Source organism: Chiloscyllium plagiosum, unplaced genomic scaffold, assembly GCF_037043375.1.
Source record: "Chiloscyllium plagiosum isolate Xiang-an unplaced genomic scaffold, Cpla_swu_hap1 HiC_scaffold_1, whole genome shotgun sequence".
NCBI lineage: Eukaryota > Metazoa > Chordata > Chondrichthyes > Orectolobiformes > Hemiscylliidae > Chiloscyllium > Chiloscyllium plagiosum.
In genome coordinates this window covers 120,145,860-120,172,001 of record NW_028270139.1, presented here as the reverse complement: position 1 = coordinate 120,172,001, position 26,142 = coordinate 120,145,860, and the positions used below count along the sequence as shown (strand labels likewise).

Sequence of the window (26,142 nt, the reverse complement as noted above, 5' to 3'; positions counted from 1 at the left end):
TATTTGAATCAACTTCAAAATTGGGCTCCTAAGACTGAAAGCCAATGTTAGCAAGCAGTTGAAGCCATAACACTGAATGTTTGAGAAGAAGTTAGATTAGTCGGAGGAGTTGTTGACAGTGAGGAAGCATGTGGCAGGTTACAGCAGGATATAGAGAAGCTGCAGAGCTGGGCAGAAAGGTGGCAGATGGAATTCAATGTAGCTAAGTGCGAGGTGATTCACTTTGGGAAGAATAACAAAAAGATGGGGTACTGGGCTAATGGTCGGATACTTGGTAGTGTGGATGAGCAGAGGGATCTTGGTGTCCATGTACACAGATCTCTGAAAGTTGCCACCCAGGTAAATAGTGCGGTGAGGAAGGCATATGGCGTACTGGCTTTTATTGGTAGAGGAATTGAGTTCCGGAGTCCTGAGGTCATGATGCAGTTGTATAAGACTCTGGTACGGCCGCATCTGGAATATTGTGTGCAGTTTTGGTCGCCATACTATAGGAAGGATGTGGAGGCATTGGAACGGGTGCAGAGGAGGTTTACCAGGATGTTGCCTGGTATGGAAGGAAAATCGTATGAGGAAAGACTGAGGCACTTGGGGCTGTTTTCACTAGAGAAAAGAAGGTTTAGGGGTGACTTGATTGAGGTGTACAAGATGATTAGGGGGTTAGATAGGGTCGACAGTATGAACCTTTTCCCGCGTATTGAGTCGGGTATTACAAGGGGGCATAGCTTTAAATTAAGGGGGGGTAGATATAGGACTGATGTTAGGGGTAGGTTCTTCACTCAGCGAGTCGTTAGTTCATGGAATGCCCTGCCAGTAACAGTGGTGGACTCTCCCTCTTTATGGGCATTTAAGAGGGCATTGGATAGGTATATGGAGGATAGTGGGTTAGTGTAGTTTAGGTGGGCTTGGATCGGCGCAACATCGAGGGCCCAAGGGCCTGTACTGCGCTGTATTCTTCTATGTTCTATGTTCTATGTTCTATTATAATTCTTTGGGTAAAGAAGTCAAAGGAAATGGGGAAGAAGTGGGAACAGGGTACTTTGTGGAATGATCAACCCTGATTACACTAAATGATGGAAGGACCAAATGGTATACTCCTGCCCCAATTTCTATGCTTCTCTGCTTTTATAGAACATAGAAGAATACAGCGCAGTACAGGCCCTTTGGCCCTCGATGTTGCGCCGATCCAAGCCCACCTAACCTACACTAGCCCACTATCCTCCATATGCCTATCCAATGCCCGCTTAAATGCCCATAAAGAGGGAGAGTCCACCACTGCTACTGGCAGGGCATTCCATGAACTCACGACTCGCTGAGTAAAGAACCTACCCCTAACATCTGTCCTATACCTACCACCCCTTAATTTAAAACTATGCCCCCTCGTAATAACTGACTCCATTCGTGGAAAAAGGTTCTCACATTCAACCCTATCTAAACCCCTAATCATCTTGTACACCTCTATCAAGTCACCCCCAAACCTTCTTTTCTCCAATGAAAACAACCCCAAGTGCCTCAGCCTTTCCTCATACGATCTTCCTACCATACCAGGCAACATCCTGGTAAACCTCCTCTGCACCCATTCCAGTGCCTCCACATCCTTCCGATAGTATGGCGACCAAAACTGCACACAATACTCCAGATGCGGCCGCACCTGAGTCTTATACAACTGCAACATGATCTCAGGACTCCGGAACTCAATTCCTCTACCAATAAAAGCCAGTACGCTATATGCCTTCTTCACCGCACTATTTACCTGGGTGGCAACTTTCAAAGATCTGTGTACAGGGACACCAAGATCCCTCTGCTCATCCACACTACCAAGTATCCGACCATTAGCCCAGTACCCCATCTTTGTGTTACTCTTACCAAAGTGAATCACCTCACACTTAGCTACATTGAACTGCATTTGCCACCTTTCTGCCCAGTTCTGCAGGTTATCTATATCCCGCTGTAACCTGCCACATCCTTCCTCACTGTCAACAACTCCTCCGACTTTCGTATCATCCGCAAACTTGCTCACCCAACCTTCTAGCCCCTCCTCCAGGTCATTTATAAAAATGACAAACAGCAATGGTCCCAAAACAGATCCTTGTGGAACACCGCTAGTAACTGCACTCCAAGATGAACCTTTACCATCAACTACTACCCTCTGTCTTCTTCCAGCCAGCCAATTCCTAATCCAAACCTCCAACTCACCCTCAATGCCATACCTCCGTATTTTTTGCAGTAGCCTACCATTAAGATCTGGAACTACAATATCACCAAGAATCAACTCATTTACAGCTCTACGTTTTTAACTAGTTGGTGTTCAAACTCTACCAATTTTTTTTTATTAACCGGTGAGCAGTGCACTTCTCTCGGTCAATGTGTGACTGCTTCCTGCCTGCCAGCCATATTGGAAACTTGAGGGCATTTAGCATCTGAAAAATAGGTGCCACACAGACAAGTGTTCAGGCCACAACATTCACTAAGCTCTTGATTTCACCAAGCCTGTTACCTTACCAAAGTTGAACAAATCTGACACAGAATCCATCTCTCAACGGACAACAATACTGGTCTGTCTTGCTCTAGCTGTTTCATAGTTTCCTCCAGGTTGTGTTCCCAGTGTTTGATCTACTGTAATTTTCACATTTGCTGACACATAGTTCTGAAGATTAGCAATGGTACCTTGTCAAAAAAAACCTGTTGCAATGACTGCCCTTCAGCAATTGTTCATCCTGTTTCTAGTGAATTCCCAAAATAAATACCAAGATGTGGTATATTTTACTGGCCTCATGAATGTTTAAAAATACCCATGCTGAAATATAGGAATAGAGGCAAGGATAGTGGAGTTTCAGTTATGTGGAGTGATTTAAGAAGTTGGAATTGTTGTTCTTAGAGTGGAAAAGTAACCAGGGATTGCAGATTTAAACTAGTTTGCAAAAGAAAAGATATTGGGGAGTTGGGGGGAGCAGGGAGAAAGATGATGTGTGGGAAAGAGGGAAACTTTCTAATGCATTGAATCATTAATATCTGACATGCATGCCTGAATATGCATCGTCAATACTAATTTTCAAAAAGGAACTGAATTATGCACAATAGACGTAGGTGTGTAAGTTGACATTTGAAGGTTTGAAAAATAAGGAAATGACTTGTAAACCAAATGTAAAAGTGAAACTTAGGCGTGGGTAGTTGCTATTTTGAGATGTCATCAACATCCATGCAAAGAATGGCATGTCTCAAACCTGATCAATTTTCACAGCACATTCTGTGTTACCTGCTTGATCACTTGTACCTAGTTGTGATTACTAGGATGTAAAACATGCATTTGTGGGTGAACATTGAAGCTGACTACTAATGGGAATATATGCTGAGAATGTGTGAAAACATTTTGGTGGGTGCTGGAAAATTGAAGTGTTGTTATACGTTGTGATTTACAGTAGTCAAGGGCCTTAGCTAAAGACTGGGTGAATAAGATTAGCTTAGTAGGTCTTTCAGAGAGCTAGTTTAAGTATAAATGGTCCAATTGACCTCACTACGATTATGGAATTTCTTTTGCTTGCTCTTTCCATGAAAGATTCAAACATCTTCAATATTGCACATGCTTCTCTGAAGACTTCACACTTTTACTGGCAAAGTTTCCTGTTGTTTCCTCAATGAAATGATAATGGTATTCTTATTTTTGATATCTCTTTTCCATGCCATCTGCTTGCACAGTGTGTAATCTCTCAGATAGTGTGGCATGTTCTCTACAGTTTAAATCTGGGTTCGTAGTTTAGCATTCCCAATAATAAAATCATAAAGCACCAAAGGAAAGAAAAAAAAATTCTTCAGTATATCCATGAAACTATAATCCCTAATCTCTAGAACCATTCAAATCTCATTTTAGTAAATCAGTACATTCACTTTCTTATATTCACTCTGTTCTATGACCTATTTATTGATTTACTTACAGTCATAGAGATGTACAGCACGGAAACAGACCTTTCCAACCTGTCCGTGCCGACCAGATATCCCAACCCAGTCTAGACCCACTGACCAGCACCCGGCCCATATCCCTCCAAACCCTTCCTATTCATATATCCATCCAAATGCCTCTTAAATGTTGCAATTGTACTAGCCTCTACCACTTCCTCTGGGTGCTCATTTCATACACGTACCAGCCTCTGCATGAAAAAGTTGCCCCTTTTATATCTTCCCCCTCTCACCCTAAACCTATGCCCTCTAGTTCTGGACTTCCCCACCCCAAGGAAGAGACTTTGTTTATCCTATCCATGCTTCTCATAATTTTGTAAACCTCTATAAGGTCACCCCAACACTCCAGGGAAAACAGCCCCAGCATGTTCAGCCTCTCCTTATAGCTCAAATCCTCCAACCCTGGCAACATCCTTGTATATCTTTTCTGAACCCTTTCAAGTTTCACAACACCTTTCCGATAGAAAGGAGACCAGAATTGCAGGCAATATTCCAACAGTGGCCTAACCAATGTCCTGTACAGCCGCAACATGACCTCCCAACTCCTGTACTCAGTACTCTGACAAATTAAGGAAAGCATACCAAACGCCTTCTTCACTATCCTATCTATCTGCGACTCCACTTTCAAGGATCTGTGAACCTGTACGCCAAGGTCTCTTTGTTCAGCAACACTCCCTCGGACCTTACCATTAAGTGTATAAGTCCTGCTAAGATTTGCCTTCCCAAAATGCAGCAACTCACATTTATCTGAATTAAACTCCATCTGCCACTTCTCAGCCCATTGGCTCATCTGATCAAGATCCTGTTGGAATCGGAGGTAACCTTCTTTGCTGTCCACTACACCTCCAATTTTGGTGTCATCTGCAAACTTACTATCTATACCTCTTATGCTCACATCCAAATCATTTATGTAAATGACAAAAAGTCATTATATACTTGAGGAAAGTGTTTTTCCTTCCCCTATTATCTTTATCTTTTTATTCATGACCACATGCTTTCCCAGCAGACCATGATTATACAGTATTCTGCATTAAGCTGCCACGGTCAACATTAGGCCACATAGAACATAGAAGAATACAGCGCAGTACAGGCCCTTCGGTCATCGATGTTGCGCCGATCCAAGCCCACCTAACCTACACTAGCCCACTATCCTCCATATGATGGAAATGTGTTGCTGGAAAAGCGCAGCAGGTCAGACAGCATCTAGGGAACAGGAGAATCGACGTTTCGGGCATTAGCCCTTCTCCTGTCTGTTTGAGAATGTGGCTGCAGATGACACTATCCTCCATATGCCTATCCAATGCCCGCTTAAATGCCCATAATGAGGGAGAGTCCACCACTGCTACTGGCAGGGCATTCCATGAACTCACGACTCGCTGAGTAAAGAACCTACCCCTAACATCTGTCCTATACCTACCACCCCTTAATTTAAAGCTATGCCCCCTTGTAATAGCTGACTCCATACGTGGAAAAAGATTCTCACTGTCGACCCTATCTAAACCCCTAATCATCTTATACACCTCTATCAAGTCACCCCTAAACCTTCTTTTCTCCAATGAAAACAACCCCAAGTGCCTCAGCCTTTCCTCATACGATCTTTCTACCATACCAGGCAACATCCTGGTAAACCTCCTCTGCACCCGTTCCAGTGCCTCCACATCCTTCCTATAGTATGGCGACCAAAACTGCACACAATACTCCAGATGTGGCCGCACCAGAGTCTTATACAACTGCAACATGACCTCAGTACTCCAGAACTCAATTCCTCTACCAATAAAAGCCAGTACGCCATATGCGTTCTTCACCGCACTATTTACCTGGGTGGCAACTTTCAAAGATTTGTGTACATGGACACCAAGATCCCTCTGCTCATCCACACTACCAAGTATCCGACCGTTAGCCCAGTACCCCATCTTTTTATTACTCTTACTGTTCAACATAGTTCAACAGGATTTTCAAATTATGCATTCACTTTCTGCTGAGTGTCTAAAAAGGTAAAATATCAGTTTTGTATCTGGCATTAAAGCATCAACGTATTTTCTTCAGTCAAATTCCATATAAAAAGCCATAAAATTTAATTCAAACTGATGCCTTTGAAGATGTCGTCAGATTAACTACAGAGGAAATAAATTCATTTCTTAAACTTCATTATGATTATTAGATCCTGGAAGATAATCCTTATGGCAATTAAAATACTATTGCTTAAATAAACTGCAGTGACTATGAGGAAAGCACCCAGTTCCAATGCGAACAAAGAAGAAATATTAGCGAGGTGTTAAATTCAACATCGGATACAACCTTCACTGACTGTCCAAGAAGCCAACGAAGTAGCTATTACCTCAGGTTAAATCTTAATACCTCTAAAAACACCCAAAGGACTCTAAGCAGATGGAATATATTGTGGAAAAATGTGAGGTTATGCACTTTAGTAGAAAGAATAAAGGAGCTAAATACCATTTAAAATGGAAAAAGTCTGCAGAAAGCTACAAAACAAAGGGATTAAGGAATTTCTTTTTAATTTATTCATTTGTGAGCATCGCTGGCAAGCGTTGCTAACTGGCTCGCACATATTGCCCATCCCTAGTTGTCCTTGAGAAGGTGGTGGGGTGCTTCTTGAAATGTTGCAGTCCACCTGCTGTGAGTTGTCCCACAATGCCATTAGGAGGGAATTCCAGGAGTCCAGCAATTGAAGGAATGGGGATATACTTCCAAGTTAGGATGGCGAGTGGCTTGGAGGTGGACTTGAAGGTGATGCCGTTCCCCTTTATCTACTGCCCTTGTCCTTCTAAATAGAAGTGCTCATGGATTTAAAAGGTGCAGTCAGAGGATCTTGCATAAATTTTGCAGTGCATCTTGTAGATGGTATACACTGCTGCTGCTGAGCGTCGATGGAGGGATCGGATACAGTGACAATCAACTGGGCTGCTTTGTACTGGATGGTGTCAAACCTGAGTGTTGTTAGAGTTGCACTCATCCAGGCAAGTGGGGAGTATTCCATCATACTCCTGACTTGTGACTTGTAGATGGTGGACAGGCTTTGTGGAGTCAGGGGGTGTGTTACTCACCGGAGTATTCCTAGTCCCTAACCTGCTTTTGTAGGCACTATGTTTATGTAGTGAGTCCAGTTGAGTTTCTGGTCAATGATGACACCCAGAATGGTGATAGTGGATGATTCAGCTATGGTAAAATCATTGAATGTCAATGGGCTGTGGTTAGATTGTCTCTTATTGGTGATGGTCATAGCCTGCCACGGTGTGTGGCACAAATGTTATTTGCCACTTGTCGGCGCAAACCTGTGCATTGTCCAGATCTTAGGCGAAAGTGAGGACTGCAGATGCTGGAGATTAAAGTCAAGAGTGTGGTGCTGGAAAAGCACAGCAGGTCAGGCAGGAAGGAGAATCGACATTTCGGGCAAAAGCCCTTCATCAGGAATGAGGCTGTAAGCCAAATGGATGGTGAGATAAATGGGGGTTTGGAGGTGGGGGGGGGAAAGGTAGCTGAGAATGCAATAGTTAAATGGAGGTGGGGGTAATGGCAATAGGTCGGAGAGGAGGGTGGAGCGGATAGGTGGGAAGGAAGATGGGCAGGTCATAAGGGTAGTGCTGAATTGGAAGATAGGAACTGGGATAGGGCAGTGGGTGGGTGGGTGGGTGGGGGGGGTGCGAAATGAGAAAACTGGTGAAATCCACATTGATGCCACTTTCTGTAAAGACCATTCCCTCTGCGACTCCCTTGTCAGGTCGACGCACCCCCTCACCAACCCAACCTCCCCTCCCAGCACCTTCCCCTGCCACCGCAGGAATTGCAAACGTGTGCTCACACCTGCCCCCTCACCTCCATCCAAGGCCCCAAAGGAGCCTTCCACATACAGAGTTTTGCCTACTATATGTGTTGCTCCTGATGTGCTCTGTTCTACACTGGGGAGACAGGACACCTACTTACAGAGCACTTCAGAGAACATCTCTGGGACACCCCCACCACCTTCATGGCCATTCACTTCAACTCCCCTTCCCACTGCCAAGAACACGCAGGTCCTGGGCCTCCTCCATCGCCACTCCATAACCACCTGGAGGAAGAACACCTGATCTTCTGCCTCGGGACCCTCCAACCCCATGGCATCAATGTGGATTTCATCAGTTTCCTCATTTCCCCTACCCCCATCTTATCCCAGTTCCAACCTTCCAACTCAGCATAGCCCTCATATCTGTCCATCTTCCTTCCCACCTATCTGCTCCACCTCCTCTCCGACCTATCACCATTATACCCATCTCCATCTACCTCTCACACTCATCTACCAACCCCCCCAGACTCACCCCCTCCCCCTAGGCTCACAGCCTCATTCCTGATGAAGGGCTTTTCCTCGAAACGTCGATTCTCCTGCTCCTCACATATTGTCCAGATCTTGTTGCACTTGAACATGGACTGCTTCAGTATCTGAGGAATCACGAATGGAGCTGAACATTGTGCAATCATCGGCAAACATTCCCACTGTTATGATGGGGGAAGGTCATTGATGAAGCAGCTGAAGATGATCCTGCCTAGGGCACTACCCTGAGGAACTCCTGCAGCGATGTCCTGCAGCTGAGATGACTGACCTCCAACAGCTACAACCATCTTTCCATATGTCAGATATGACTCTAACCACCAGAGTTTGCCCCTGGAAGCCTACTGATTCCAGTTTTGCCAAGGCTCCTTGATGCAACACTTGTTGAATGCAGTTTTGATGTCAAGAGCTGTCACTCTCACCCCACTTCTGGAATTCAGCTTTTTTATCCATGTTTGAATCAAGGCTATAAAAAGGTCAGAGCTCAGTGGGTGGTACTGAATCCACATCCATAAATCACAAAAGGTTAGCATCCAATTTCAAAGGATAGCAATGGAGGCAAATGGAATGCTGGCCTTTATCTCAAAGAGAATTAAATATAAAAACAGTGATGCACAAGTCAGACCACAGCTGTTTTTCCCCCTTATTGAAGGAGAGATATACTGGAATTAGAGATAGTCCAGAGAAGGTTCACTAGGCTGGTACAAAGTATGGAGGCACTGTCTTACAAGGAGAGGTTAAGTAGATTGGGCCTGCCCTGATGGAATTTAGATGAATGGAGTCCAGAACCAGGGGTAATAGTCATATAACATAGAAACAGATCCTTCCGTCCAACCTGTCTACACTGACCATGTTCCTAAACAAAGGTAATCCCATTTGCCTACTCCTAGCCCATACCCCTCCAAACCTTTCCTATTCGTGTACTTACCCAAATGTCTTCTAAATGTTGTAACTGTACCTGCAACCACCACTTCCTCTTGCAGTTCATTCCACACATGAATCACTGTTATAAAAAAAAGTTGCCCCTCATGTGCTTTTTAAAACTTTCTCTTCTCATCTTCAAAACTAGCAGGCATATTTTAACTCCCCCATCTTAGGGAAAAGACTTGTGCCACAGTCTAAAGACAGTGTAAACCATTTATGACTGAAAGGAGGAGAAATTCCTTCACACAGGCAATGGAATTCACTATTACAGAAAAGGTAGGGAGGTCAAAATATTTTATGATTTCAACGAGGAGTTGGATGACAGGATAGGGGGGAAAATCAGGCACAGTTGGATCAACAGCCATAATCATAATGAATGGCAGAGCAGGCTCGAAGGACCGAATGGCTGGCTAAATGCTGCTTCTATTTTCTTGGTTGCTATGAATTTTCTCTAGCCTGGAGGAGCAACACCCACTTCTGCCCTTCCAAGACAGTAGATCATCTGTCTGAATGGCTCTGCAAGTTTAGGAACCTATCTGCTGTCCTTCATTGGATAGGGAATCACAAAAGAGGGACTGTTAGGATACTGCCTCCCACAAGATCACACCAGTGGGCACATTGACAGCAAAGGCAGGATTGAGATCCAGGTTTTTGTTTTTGAAAGGGATCAGAAGATTCTTCCCTTTATGGGAATGAACTGAAACCAACATGGTCATTCTAAAAGATGAGAGACTTAACAAACAAACCGAGATCTTTTTCAATATATAATTTCAGCTGTATCACATTGTAAACGTTTGCTATAAATTCTGTGTCTTATGATCTTATACACCACAACCATGTGATGAAAGAGCAGCGCTCTGAAAGCTAGTGCTTCCAAATAAACCTGTTGGGACCATAACCTGGTGTTGAGATTTTTAACTATGTACAACACCGACATCTCTAGATCATCCTTTTATGTTGCACATCTTAGCTTTGCTTATGTTAGACAATGCCTTTATTGCCTTCTCCCTCCTATTCATTGAATCTTATTTAATCATTTCTGATACCTCTATCAATTTTGCCAATTAATATATCTCCTTGCTTTCCTTCACATATCTCTTTCAATAATGGTTGTCCACCGGATGTCATCAGCTTTTACATGAAAACAAAGAAGTTCAACCTCGCTCTCCCAATCAATTTATTTTTCAGGTGCTGTCCTTTCACAATTCTTTGCTGCCTATACTCTTTTTTTTGAGAGAAATAATCCTTACCACCTCTCCAGTTATCAGTACAATTCCTTTCAACTTTTCCGACTAGAATTTCTATTCTAATTCTGATTTCTTCGCATGATTTGAGCTTTAATGCTAAATTCAGCAGTTCTAATCTTATGCTTCAGGAACATCTTGTTCATCTCCACCTCTGTCCTCCCACATTCGTAATTAATGCTATTATTGCTCATATTGCTATTTTCCTTCTGCCCTTACCATGCATTTAGATTTCATCAAGGATTTGATACTGTGCCAACAATCAATTTGCAGGACAAAGGGATTTTGAAGCTCATGTTTTGTGACCTGAAATAAAAAGGCAGGAACCAGGAGAATGCAAGAAGCACTCATTTTCAAAAATCACTTTTGGGAGTCAGTGAAAAATTTTATTCAAGTTCTTGTTCCCTAAATTTATCTAAATTGATAATCTCTTGCCAATCCAGAGAGATTACGTGGCTGGTGGATGATTTTGTTGATGGGCTGCAGATATTTATAGGAGAAAGTGAGGTCTGCAGATGCTGGAGATCAGAGCTGAAAATGTGTTGCTGGAAAAGCGCAGGTCAGGCAGCATCCAGGGAACAGGAGAATCGACGTTTCGGGCATAAGCCTGAAGAAGGGCTAATGCCCGAAACGTCGATTCTCCTGTTCCCTGGATGCTGCCTGACCTGCTGCGCTTTTCCAGCAACACATTTTCAGCTGCAGATATTTATACACTGATACAGTAGATAGAAGAGCTGGTGTTTTTCTGTTCTTCATTTGTAGGTTTATACATCCCAGTATTTCTCAATATATTTCTGTGACTCCCTTTCTGCTGACATAGCTTCACTAGTAGTTGCTGTCAGTATAATATCTTACCCAAGTAGTCAGAATTCACCTGTATGACCTTTAACAGATTAAGCACACTTGACCATGTTTAGGGTTCTAATTGTGAGGAAGAAAAAAGTAAAGCTAACCCTATCTTTATTCAACAGGGATGAATGATGAGGTTACCCTCGTTGACTGAGGAAATACTTTTAATATTTTTATAGAATCCAGTGGTTGTTAGCTACTATTGGGAAATGTAGTACATTAAGATTACACTTATAAAAACTGCATTGGGGGAATCTGATGGAGGCCTGAACAATGTGGGATATGGTGATAACTGTAGCAGAATTGCACAAATGCAGCGAGGCTTTGTCTGATGTCAGAAGCGACTGGGTGCTACTTTTATGCATCTGTCAAGCATTGAGATGAATTTCTCACTAAGCAGTGAGTTAGTAACTAAGGGGGATTTAATACATGTTAAATGCCTTATTAATGGAAAACTCACTTCAATAATATTTAATTTCCTATCTCTCTAAATGAGAGAGATGCCAATTCTCCACAAGAGTCAAAAAGGATACCTGATTGGCTCTAAAGAGTCTCCATATTGCGCAGCACTAAACAGCATCTCAGAGCATGATGCATGGGCACCAGCCACACACATCCCTCTTTCACAAATATTGCCAACACCTCAACACCTTGAAAGATGCTTCAAAAGCACGGACCGAACCAGCAACTAGCAGTGAAATGTTGCTGCAAGGAACTTCGGGCCAAGCTGTGTCTTAGGGCAGCTAGCTTGCCCTCTTAGTGCTTGCTCAGAATGTCTACCTACCTGCTCACATTACTTGTGACCCTATGGCATACCTGTTAACATATCAGCTAGAGTTAAAGGCTATGCTGTTTTACATAGGCACACAGCAGACTGTCAGTAAGGATATGGATAGGTTCTTGATCAGTAAGGGGATCAAAGGTTGAGAGGGCAGGAGAATAGAGTTGAGAAGCATATCTGCCATGGTAGAGCTGACGTGATGGGCTAAATGGCCTAATTCTGCACCTTTATCTTATTTGTCTAGAGATATGTTCAATGGACTCCAGGAGTGGGGAGTCAGTCAGTCAGTCCTGTAGAGCTATCACAAGAACTCGGAGGAATCGTGCATTGTTCGTAAGGAAGCTGCAAACACAGATGTTAGGGATCTGTATAGTCATGTCTAGGGGCTCTGCATTAACGTCAGAGGTCCGGGGCAAATACAGCCCATGTGGGTCCATGCAATGATTGTTGAGATGGTTTCAAGGGGGACATAGAAGGTCAGTATAGAGGTGGGAACAAGCAAGTGATGGGTGAAGACTCAAGGTATGTGGGGGTTGTGAAACAGTATCATAGGGCATGGTACTCCATAGAAGGGAGGAAGGTGTTACTGTCAGTGACCATCACCATGGCCTACATAAGGAAAGCATAGATGAGAAAGGTGGGCATCATTAAGGTGTAATGTTGGGATTCAGGGCAGGGAGGACAGTTTGAGGCAGAGTTCAACATGGTGGATCCCCATGAGTGTGGAGCTGAACTATCAGGTTAGAAAGGTAAAAGGATACAGAGAGATTCAGGGGCCAACATCATGACTGGGCAGAGCCAATGCTGATGGGGTCAATTGCAAACTGCGTTCCGGACCATCACTTGTCAATGGCTAGACACTGAATGGATAGAATCAGTTTGAGGTGCAAAAACATGGAATGCTCCTCAGAAAGATTGTCTGCTAAACACTAGATTATTGAAGGGGAAATATTCATCACTAATTGCAAACTATTAACATCCTGGGGATTACCAATGACCAAAAAATGAGCTGGCCATATTAATTACCGCATCTACAAAAGCAGGTCAGAGGTAAGATATCCTGCAATGGGTAACTCATCTAACTTCCTAGAGTCTGTTCACCCTCTACATGACAAGTCAGGCATGTGATGGAACACTCTCCACTTGCCAACACCATGAGAAGTTTGACACCACATCCACAAACTTCAATTCCCTCCACCAACAAAACTCAGCAGCAACAATGTGGACCATCTACAAGATGTAATGCAGATATTCATCAAAAGTTCGTTAGACAATACCTTCAAAGCCATGATCACTACATCTTGAAGGACAAGAGGAGCAGAAATACAACCTGCAAGTTCCCCTCCAGGTCACTCACCATCCTGACTTGGAAATATATCGCTGTTCCTTGGCTGTCTCTGGGTCAAAATCCTGGAACTCCCTCTGTAACAGTATTATCAGTCAATCTACAGCAAATGGATGTAGGCAACTCACCACCTCCTACTCAAGGGAAATTAGGGATGAACATTAAATGCTCATTCATGCAGCAACATCCACACCCCATGATGAAAATAATACATGAAACATGTGTTTGCCAACTGAAACTATGTTTCATTTGCAATCATTTTCTCACCCATTTGAATACATGCAGTGTGCAGATGCAATGCCACTCATATATCCATTAGGTAGAGCAGGCTGAAAGTGCTACTCTGCTACTTGGACCAGCCTGGAGGTCCCTCTAAGGTCTGTATGTCATGGTTGTGCAACAGCGTCTCGAGTGAGACAGTGGGGTTACATGTGCAAGGGGCGCAAGTTATGCTGGCTACATGTCATGGCAGTGGGGCCTTTTGGCTGCTATGCCATTATGTTGCAAGTGAGGGCATGCTGGGTTGCCAACATTTATCCGGGTGCACAATGGCCCTTTCGAAGATAGTGTCAGAACAAGGAATGCTGGTTGAAATAATTGCACACAAGCCAGTATTCGGTCACTAAGTCATGCTTTGCTTAGATGTGCCAGCTCAGGGCCAGTCCCTAGAAATGAGACGACTCAAACTCCTGCCTACCTGTCATCCAGGGCTCTCTGATTGGCCCAGGTTAACAATCCCAATCACAACTCTCAGTCAATAGATCCATCTGTCCCTTGTCCCAATCACTTCAGTGGTCTTTTGCAGTTCTTCGAGTGAGGATTTGAAGTCAGAAGTAGAGATGTCTTATTGTAGTCATACAGGGTCATCGAGAGATTATACCTGGAGTACTGTGTGCAGTTTTGGTCTCCCTAAGAAAGGATATACTTGCCACAAAGGGAGTGTAGAGGTTCACCAAGATGGTACCAGGGCTGTCATACGAGGAGAGGTTTATTTAACTGGACTTGTATTCAAGTTTAGAAGGATGAGAGGAGATCTGATTGAAAGATATAAAATTCTAACAGGGCTGGACACACTACATGCAGGGACGATGTTTTCCCCAATTCGGGAGTCTGGAACCAAGTGACACTGTCTCAGGGTACAGGCTGGGCCATTTCACACAGAGAGGAAGTAAAAACTCTTCACACAAAAAGATAGAAAACCCATAGCAATCCTCTACTAAAGGAGGTTGTGGACGCCAAGTCACTGAATATGTTCAAGGAGACAAATACATTTTAGATTTTAAAGGCATCAGCGGGTAAAGGTGACAGCAAGAATATAGCATTGAGACAGAGAATCAGCCTTAAATCATACTGAATAGCGGAACAGATACGAAAGGCTGAATGGCCTATTCCTGCTTGTAGTTTCTATGAGTGGTAAGATGGGAATTGAATCGGATGAGAGGAACACCATAGAGGTAGTGTACGTAGTTAATGAAGCACATTTGGTAAGATAGTGAGAAATCTCTCTGGGCCTTGTGGTGAGAATCCCTCCAAACAAAAATGTCAATATAATTGGCGTTTAGCCCAAACAAATTAAACCCATAGTCTGAAAATGTGCACAATGGTCTCTGCCTCATCTTTGAAAATGGCAACAATTTTAAATGTTTGAGCATAGCAAACAATGGGTTAATAGGTTAGACAGAGGTGTTTAATCTGAGACCTGGGTTCAAATTCAGAGGACAGCCTCACTCCTCAAAAAAACTAGGGCATTGTAAAAGAAGTTTTGAAACAAATAGTCAATTAACAATAGAAAAGGAATTGTCTAATAATTCACACTAACCAACAAAAATAATGTCATAATGTACTCTGCAGTTGCTGGGGCAGAAAATCAAATTGCTTAACAATTAAAGCTAATTGACTCTGAACCAAGTTAGATATTTGTCCTGGCAGTAGAATATCTGAACAGCACTTCCCTAGGAGGAAAGGACGTTCATTTATCTAATTATAACAGGCCTCAACTTCATAAAACAAAATTTACAGAAAAGAAAGTCTATAAAATAAAAATAGTATTCGACATTTCAAATAAGAAGAATGACTAAATCCTGGAATATACTGGAAATGAGTCAGACAGTTGCAATTCTAATAAAAAATTCTGCAAGAACATTAATGGAACACTTTCCAACAACCCTAATTACTTATCTAATGACTCACGTTCCTGCATTTACTTCACAAAATATATATAAACACACTGTAGAATGGTTTAAATTCTAAATAAACCAGAAACATGGTAGTAAACAACTCAATTGACTAGGGATCCACTAAACCTTTCCAACCTTATTTAAGACATCAATTGCATCTCTGAATTGAGTTGTACGTGCCAGCCTTGCTGCTGTGTTGCAACAATTAGACTATACAGAAGTTCATCCTTTGCATATAGGGAGCAGAGATGTCAGCAGCACGTTAGACTTGTCAGTAGGCTAGTAATCCAGAGATTCAAGCTAATATATGGGGTTCTGGATTCAAATCACATCTTGACAGATGGTGAAATTTGAGTTTAATTTTTTTTAACAAGTAATAAAGCTACAAGAAGAAAAAAGGAGGAAAATCTGCCAGCTTCACCCGATGTGTGTTACGTCAGATTCTAGATCCACAGCAACGTGCATCATTCATAAATATACTCTAAAATAGGCTTACTAGCCACTCGATCGTACACTACTGTTATAAAATTCAACAACAGAAAGAAAACTGGACAAGACCAAGATACCAGAAATGATCATAGCAAAATAGCCTTGTCAACACTGCAAAGTTCTCCTTACTAACATTTGGGGAAGCAATAGATAAATAGATGTTAAGATTTCAAAGACAACGAATCATATGGGGAGGGGTTTGATCAGGTATACAGCATGGAACTAGGAGGATCAGACATAACCACACTGAATGACAGAGTAGGCTCAAAAGGATTGAGTAGCTTACTCCAGCTTCTAGTTTCTAGGTTTCTATGAACTGCTGTCCAAAGTGGATTAACTGGAAAACCACTGCCACTAAATTATTATATATCTGCAGTGGGCCTCACAAAATGTAAATAAAGCAAACCACAAAACCTTACGAATGGGATACCAAGCAGATGTAAGAGACAAAGTGACCACAAAACCAATGGATCAGATGTAGATACTGCAGTCCTGCTATATCCAGTCAACTAGGGTGGTGGACAATTCTCATTGGAGGAGAGAACTCAAATATCCCCAACCTCATATTAGGAGTATATCTTCAACCAGAAGTGCTGAATGGATGATCTTCAGCCACCCAGCATCCTAGTTGCCAATTTAGTTCACTATACAAACTCAAAAAATGACTTAAAACAGTGGATCCTGCAAAAGCTATGGGCTGACAACTTTCCACCAATAATAATGACTTGTGCTCCAAAATTAGGAATATCCTTCTAGTCTCCTTGAATAGAACAAAAGCACCAACATCTACCCAATAATGTGGAAAATTGCCCAGGTATGTCCTGTCCACAAGTAGTATAAAACCAACCCAGTCAAATAATGCCCCATCAACCTACATTAGATCAAAGTGATGGAAGGTGTTATTTACAGAACTGTCAAGCAAATCTTATGCTGCTCACTGACATTAGTTTGGGTTGCTGGGCCCATTCAACCCCTATTCTCATTAGGAGCTTAGAGCAAAGATGGTTAAAAGAGCTGGATTCCAGACCGAAAATGGGTGCTTACCCCCTAATATCATGGTTGATTTTACTGAATATGACATCAAGGAGAATAGCAGAATTGGAGGTAATGGGAATTGGAGACAATTCTCCTTTCAGTGCAGTCATACCTAGCACAAAAGATGACGGCTATGGGTTGTTGGAGGTGAAATATCTCAGTCCAAGGATATCAGTGCAAAAGTTCCTCCGGGTAGTGTCAGACAGCAAACAACTGTAAATCAGCATTTCAATGACCTACCCAGCATTATAAGGTCAAAATAGGTATGTTTATGATTATACAATGTTCAGCATCATTTGAGATTCCTCAGATACTGAAATAGTCCATGTCTAGATACAGCAAGAACTGAATAATATCCAGTTGGGCTTGGACTGAAAAGTATCAAGTAATATTTGTGCCGCACAAATACCAGACAATGATCATCTCCAACAAGACAGAATCTAATCATTCAATGGCCTAGCCACGACTGAATCCACACTAACACTACTGACCAGGGTTACCATTGACCAGAAACTGAATGGGACAAGTCATAAAAATAGTGGTCAACAGGCAGATTAGAAGCAAAAGAATGGAACATCTCACCAAGGTTCCATTGACAGTACCTTCTAAGCATACAAGCTCTCCAACCTAAATTGAGAGGAGCAGTCTACACAGAAGTGCACCACCATTGCAAGCTCCCTTCCAAGACACTCACCACCATTTGGAACATTCCTTCTTTACCAAAGTTAAAATCCCAGAATTCCCTCTCTTACAGTACTGTGGGCTCACCTATACAAATGGACTATAGTAGCTCAAACATAAGCTCGCTACCTCCTTCAAGGGAAGTAGCGATGGGCATAGGCCATCAACTGTTGACACAGGCAGACATTTACTTTTAGTTCATTCATAGGATAAGTGGCTGTGAAGATGCACACCAGTATTATAGGAATAAACTCCATAAATAAGAGGAAAAACAAACTGGCAAAACTTGGGAAGTCATTCACAATACAACACTATTGACAATGAAAACATTTTTTGCAATAATCTCCATATTAGAATGCATTTCAAATACACCTATCGGAAAATTATTTGTATTCCAGAAGTTGACAGAAAGTACAAATATCTTTGAGGATTTTTTGTTTTCTACTTACTCTTCTTCCCTTCAAACTGTTGATGATTTTCATGTGATTGGGCAGTGATCCAGAAATATTACCAAGCCATGATTTCAATTATCTCTTCTAAAGAAGATCTTTCACAATTACAATACACAGAAATGATTTCCTACCTATAAGTTGCAATGTAACGGACAGGAAAGGACCCCTCTTGACTATTCTCCCACATGCAAGAAATTCTATAAAAATTTGAAGCCATGCAGTGCACCAATGGCTTACTTGGAGGATCTGTTGATAGAACAAATAAAACAGTTCTGACTATTACAATATTCTGAGATTGTGGTTAAAAGAAACACGTTTTCTAAGAATTCAATATGTACTGGTTTTAAAATTTAAAACAAAGTATTAGCCAGCCAAAATGACAGAAAACAAAAAAAATCTCCTGAATAGGAGCAAAATCCCACCACGTAAGAAATTCGTAATATCTGATAGAACAGAAGCTTAAAAGCAATTATTTACATTTCCAAGATGCTTGATAAAGGTAGGTGACATCGCCTTTTGATGCCTAGCTGAGTAATCTGGCACACAGGGCAGTTTCAAAGACAACAATCTGGCCAATTAGGACTGAGAAACGTACAAATATTTTCAAGGAGTTATGAATCTTGGGGTAACATATCCCAATACACCACAGCATGAATAAGCTCCTTTGGTTGCAGCTTTGAGAGACGTATGAATAATTTCAACCACCGAAGGTCCCTGGTATGTTTCTTTACAGGGAGAACGTGCAAATTCCACACTATGATTTGAGTTGCAGGAGATAAATGGAACAAGATGACAGCTAAAGTGTTTTGGACTTAATTTAGCATTGAAGTAATACTACAGCAGATTGCCAAGCGGATGTATTCTGCAACATATGGTTTAGAACTAAGAACGGAGGCAGTGTGAAATAAATATTCTAGGGTGTATTCTGATGAGCTCAATTTCATCTGAAAATTTTCCTGCAGACCAATAAATGACAACAGCAAATTTTTCCAGAATACTTTTAATTATTTTAATTATTTATGGGTACTGCTGTCCCATTTGTGTGTAGATATACATTCCTACAAATGTAGTACATTTAAAAACTCAATTAATTATATGCCTATATAGCTAGACTAAACCTTTTGAGTTTTAGCACTACTCTGTCAGATACAGATGAACCTCGATTATCCGAATACCAATTATCCGAAAATCGGATTATCCAAAGGAGATCTCGAGGTCCCGATGGAAACATTACATCAATGATGTGTTTCCAATAGTGATCGCGTCTTTTGTTTACTGTGATTAAATAGGCACTATCTCCAAATGACTGACTGCCCATCCTCTCTATCCCCGGAGTTCTACGGAGGGGTATACCCTAAACACCCCCCCCACTTCCCCACATAATCTCGCCAACATTGATCTCTACAGGGCAGAGGTGGAATCTGTCAAAACGTTGTGTGCGCGCACGTGTGAGCGTGCATGCGCTTGCTCTATTTGGAGACTTAGCCCCACAAAGGCAACTGCAGCAGTTTTGTTGTTGGTGTCCAATCCAGCTGCCCGGGAGACGGGGTGGGTGTGTATATTGGGGGGTGGGGGGGGGGGGGGGGGGGGGAGGGCGGGTGGTGTTGGATGGGATTGGGGGCAGAGGGGGCGATATCGCACGAGGTTGGGGCAGGGGCTCGTGTGGTGCGTGCTGCTGCAGTCTCCTGAATGGGGATCAGACTCTTAAAAACTCCAAGCCCCAGAGGAAAGGCATTTAATTAATTAACCGAATAATTGATTATCCGAACGAAATAGTGCCCATCCATCATGTTCAGATAATCGAGGTTCCCCTGTATTAAATAGAAAAACAATTTGGAAAAGTTAACTCAATACACAAAACATTGTAATCAACAGCTTAATGCTGCTTAAATAATTCTAACTATTATTCCCAAGAGAAACTTCAAAAGGTTATTACCCGCAATTAAGAATTGCCCATCCCATTGATATTTTATGAATTGAACTGTCACATCCACTGCAGTATCGTCTTACAAGTATTATAAGCAATATCAGGTATTGAGTAAATTTTTTAATTTGACTTACATCCAAGTTTTAGTTGGGTCAAGTACAACAATCTTGCAGTCTCATCATGGCAACTGTAATTTCCTTCCATTGACAAGTCTGCCATCAATAAAACAAGACTTCCACTTTGTTCTTTCAAATTATTACTTAAGGTCACAAAGGTCCCATTAACCTTCCATTGAATAATCCTGTTGATAAAGTCACACACTGTAAGAAAAATTTCATGCATGCATAAAACCTCAATAAAACAAGGTCCTGAAAATTCACAATTTCATTTCATTTCAGTGTTTCATTTCTACACATTTCTTGTCTTTATGCTGAACATACTCTCCCCTTTCAGAAGCTTCCAAAACAATTACATAATTCTAAATATATTAAAATAGTAAACCTTCTTTGTGAGGCACTTACTTCTCCAAGGAAGCTGCTTTAGTTATAATAAAATTAGTTATCTTTCTATGCCAACATCTTGAAAAGGCTTGTAGCTGTTCTGAATTCTGTAGATTCTTTAATCCATGTACAAATTTTCACTTGCTCTATTGTCTCTTCATCTCTATAGGTAAAGGATGAAAGGCCTAACAACTATCTGAATTTCTAGTGCAACCTATTATGAGGAATATGATCAAAACAAGCAGAAAAGAAATGTAATTATTTGCAATCCAGTGGAACTCAGTAAAACACCAAGTACCCAGAAATACAGACAACTGGGTAGATTTCCAAAAGAGTCATTCCAATAAATACAGCCTGAATGCAAAAGACTAACTTCCACATTTTTTTAAACAATGAATGCACTTCACCTTTATAGTCCACAAAAAAATACATATGTATGCACACAAAGACAGATTTCAAATTTAGCCTGACCAGATGCTACAATGAACTACAGTGGCAAAACAGGATTCCATGGAATCTCCAAATGCAAATACAGTTGCAAATACAATTGGTTAATATGTGTGGTCACTGCTTATACAGCAGTGGTGAACACAGGACATATTCAACAGCAGGCTGATCCAAGGCAAAGAAAAATGAAATTAACTTCTCCGGTATTAATCCTCCTTGCAACCATCTTCACATGGTTCCATTTCTATCTACATGAATGGCAAATGCATACCACCTCTTCCAACAGTCTCACTACAATTGCTCGAGACCTGTTCAAGGAGTTACCATTGATCCCTTCCTGTTTTGCACCTGTCTGCTCTGTATTAGCCATTTCAAACCACAGCAATTGCAGTGCCTCCCATTCCATAAGATTATGTAATGGACAGTGCAGACTCCTGTTCTAAGGCAGCAGGCCTAATTCCCAGAAGAATCCCTTCTGGTGATACTCTGAAAAATGTTAAGTGAGGGTTGGCATGTCAAGAGTGTACTAAAGAGGTTGTCTCAGTAACTGCAGCTAATTTTACAACTCCAAAGATATCCCTCTCTACTTCGTACTCATAAGTGAACTATACGTCAGTGAAGACCAAATATGAGAGTGCGTATTTTAAATGCCAGCCCATATTCTCACTTGGACTATTCTTACAGACCTACCATGTTACACCATTATTTTCAGCCACTGTTTTTATCAGCACTGTTTTTCCTCTCTTAAAATTACTGTAGTTCTCTGGCAATGTACCCCAACCCTCATTAATCTGCCACTGGCACTGAAAGGCCTCAATGTTGAGAGTGTGGTGCTGAAAGAGCTCAGCACATCAGGCAGCATGCGAGGTGTAGCAGAATCGACATTTCGGGCATAAGCCCTTCATCAGGAATGACTGAAAGACCTCAGACTCAGGCTGCTGGCTGCTATTGGTCTCTGACACCAACAACGCTGAACTCTCAAATGCTGAATTCTCCCAACACTCATGCCAGTTCCTCCCACCTCAACAGCACTTTGACTTTGACAAGATCTTAAGGTCCATTGAGACAGCTCCATCTTCTATCCTACCGTGACACCAAATGAAAACACTGAGCGTGCCAGTCTTGAACCTGGAAACAAGCAGATCGACCCAGCAGACAGGTTTCTGCAGCAGCACAACCCTCAGCCTGATCAGTGCAGCCTTTGAAACAGCAGCCAAAGTTGGTTTAGGGTCCAATTCAGCTTCAGGCAAATGCTTGGGAGCAGGATGAAGGAGATGGCAAGGGAATGGAGTATGGTCTTCAGAGCTGAAGACAATGGCTTCAAGCTGCCCTATATTTTGTGCAGGAAACTGCGAAATACTTTTGAAGTGTAAACCACCAACGTGATGTAGTATTTACTTCTTTAAAATGCAAATCTATTGAAAAGATTCATTCTTGAACCTTTTAACGAGATACCAAAAAAATGCTAACTAACATCGTATTTGTGCTTTACAGATAGCTGTACGAGTTCCCTGTTACAAAGCATTCACTTGGATGTTAAAATATAAATAGGAGAGCCCTTTGTGAATTGCTTCTGGAAGGTCTGCTGAATCCCTGCTTTTCCCACCAACTTCTGTTCTTTGAAACTTCACCGCACATCTGCATGATAAGTGCTCAACTACTACATTACAGTAATTACATTTGCAATGTCTCACCCTAATTAATTGCACTCACCCACAGAAATCAATAAATCCAAGAATGCCCACTCAGTTTGTAAACTGTTTGTTGCAAGAAACAAAGAATTAGCAATGCAGTGATGGTGCAGAAAGTCTTCTCTCAGCACTTTACATTTCAACATATTCTGCTTATTCAAGGATGTTTCAATGCCAGCACTTTATTCAGTACTGCATTACCATGACTACATTTAGCGAAATAGTAGACATTTCATGATAATAAGATCAACACCATGACATGATTTAAATATCAACTTCACGTTCTTTCATTTCACTTCTTTATTAAAGACATCTTTATCCCGTGTACGATTGTGTAGTTTGTGCTGTCCATGCAGCACCCTCGGTACTGAAGGAACACTGTCTCGTTTCTACAATTCACTGCTGATACAGTAGGAATGACAAATAAAAGCTAGTCTACTCTAAATCTTCATCTTGTCTTAAATACTGCTGCTCCAAAGTTATTCAAATTGCAAATACCTTCTAGATATTCCGAAATGTCTTAACTTCCTATTTGATTGTCTTATATGTGGATTCTGCTAATATATCAAAGCATTATAATAGCCTTAAGCAAGATTATAAATGACTTTATTTCTGCCTGTGAACATTGCCACTATGCAGGGTCCTCAAGTCCCTGCAATGATGCTGTGTTTGACCACAATTAACTTCTACAACGTCAATCCTCCAGCCAACAATCCTCACGTGGTTCCAATTCCTACCAATGCTAATGTGACTAAAGCGTAGATTCCCTTCCAACACACACACACACCCCTTCCGGTCCCTCACCTATATGCTCTGTATTAGCTATTTCACATGCAGATAGAGGATCTGTATCTACAAGTATAGCAATGAATTTCACTCCACACAGGTGCCAGTCAATGACTATCTCCAACAAAACAGAATCTAATTATTCTCACCTTGAAAACAATTGTTCTACCATAACTGAATTCTACATCAACAAATTAATGAGAAATTTAACAAGATTAGTCACATAAACACTGATTATGTGGGTACAAGATCACAGGCTGGGCATTCTGCAGGGAATAGTCCACCAATACTTGTCCAAAGTTAAAAATCACACAACACCAGGTTATAGTCCAACAGGTTTAATTGGAAGCACACTAGCTTTCGGAGCGACGCTCCTTCATCAGGTGATTGTGGAGGGCTCGATCGTAACACAGAATTTATAGCAAAAATTTGCAGTGTGATGTAACTGAAATTATACATTGAAGGCTTGATTGAAGAAACACACTAATCAGAACTTTGGATCCAATCCTTCAGAGTTCCCTATGTGCCCTCATCCCACATACTTCTTGTGTAGGCGACTTCTACTGCCTTCCAAAGGTACACAAAGCCAACACACCAGGACGTCCCATCGTGTCGGGAAATGGGACCCTATGTGAGAATCTCTCTGGCATCTTGAAACCTATTGTACAGGGGATCTCCAACTTCTGTCGCGACACTACGGATTTCTTACAGAAACCCAGCACCCATGGACCAGTCAAACCGGGAACATTCCTTGTCACAATAGACGTTTCTGCACTCTACACCAGCATCCCCCACAAGGATGGCATCGCAGCAACAGCCTCAGTACTCAACACCAACAACTGCCAGTCTCCAAACACCATCCTCATCCGCTTTAACCTCAATCATAACGTCTTCACCTTTGACAACCAATTCTTTATCCAGACACGGAACAGCCTTGGGGACCAAATTTGCACCCCAATATGCCAACATTTTTATGCACAGGTTCGAACAAGATTTTTTTCTCTATGCAGGATCTCCAACCGACATTGTACACCAGGTACATTGACGACATTTTCTTCCTCTGGACACATGGCAAGGAGTCACTGATAAAACTACACAGTGACATCAAGTTTCATCCCACCATCAAACTCACCATGGACTACTCTCGACTGTCTGTCTCATTCTTGGACACGTGCGACTCCATTAAGGACGGACACCTCAGCACCACACTCTACCGCAAACCCACAGACAATCTCACAATGCTACACTTCTCCAGCTTCCACCCAAAATATATTAAAACAGCCATTCCCTATGAACAAGCCCTACGCATACACCGGATCTGCTCAGATGAGAAGGAACGTGACGGACACCTGGAAGTACTCAAGGATGCCCTCACGAACGGGGTACGATGCTCAACTCGTCAACCGCCAGTTCCGACGTGCCACAGCAAGGAACCATAATGACCTCCTCAGGAGACAGACACGTGCTGCAACTGACAGGGTACCCTTCGTTGTTCAGTACTTCCCAGGGGCTGAAAAATTACGCCATGTTCTTCGTGATCTGCAATACATTATCAATGAGGATGAGCACCTCACCAAGACCTTCCCCACACCTCCGCTACTTGCCTTTAAACAACCGTCAAACCTCAAACAGATCATTGTTCGTAGCAAACTGCCCGGCTCTCAGGACAACTCCATACAACCCTGTCACCATGGACGCTGCAAGACGTGTCAGATTGTGGACATAGATACCAATATTATGCGTGGGAACACCTCCCACCTTGTACATGGAAGGTACTCATGTGACTCAGCCAACGTTGTCTATCTTATACGTTGCAGGCAAGGATGCCCGGAGGCATGGTACATTGGGGAAACCAAGCAAAGGCTACGACAACGGATGAATGGGCACCGCACAACAATCAACAGACAGGAGGGTTCCCTCCCAGTTGGGGAACACTTCAGTGGTCCAGGACATTCAGCCTCGGACCTTTGGGTGACCATCCTCCAAGATGGACTTCGGGACAGGCAGCAGAGGAAAGTGGCCGAGCAGAGGCTGATAGCTAAGTTCGGTACCCATAGGGAGGGCCTCAACCGGGACCTTGGGTTCATGTCACATTAAAGGTGATCACCACTGCACTACACACACACACACACACACACACACACACACACACACACACTCCTACACACACACACACATATTCACGGACACAGGTACACACAGACGCGCACACAGACACCCACACACACCCTTATAGACACACTGACTCCCACACATGCACCCCCTCACAGATTTAAGACACTCTGCACTCACTACACACACATTCTCACACTCTCAACCCCCACCCCAGACACACACACACAGACAAAGACCCACATGCGCACATATATTATGTGTGATGAATTTTTTTGTACTTGCAGTTACATTGCACTTTGCTCAAAAACTGCATACATTCATGTAGAACTCTGAGCTCAAAAACTGCATGAATTTATGCAAAATTCTGTTATCTCACTTTTTAGATTAGAATCAATCTAAACATCAGGTCATAGACAGAGAACAC

At 42.2% G+C, this 26,142-nt stretch overlaps 1 protein-coding gene across 4 annotated transcripts in view; it reads right to left on the bottom strand.

Moving 5' to 3' along the window:
• Nucleotides 1–26,142, bottom strand: part of LOC122543231 (interleukin 11 receptor subunit alpha) — an 89,616-nt gene that overhangs the window by 19,559 nt on the left and 43,915 nt on the right. For all 4 annotated transcript variants that reach the window (XM_043681737.2, XM_043681992.2, XM_043681816.2 and 1 more), the window contains exons 4-5: nt 20,314–20,480; nt 18,384–18,498 (exon numbers count right to left, since the gene is read on the bottom strand). In XM_043681737.2, coding sequence (XP_043537672.2) covers nt 18,384–18,498; nt 20,314–20,480 — 282 coding nt within the window. The remainder of the gene's footprint in view (nt 1–18,383; nt 18,499–20,313; nt 20,481–26,142) is intronic.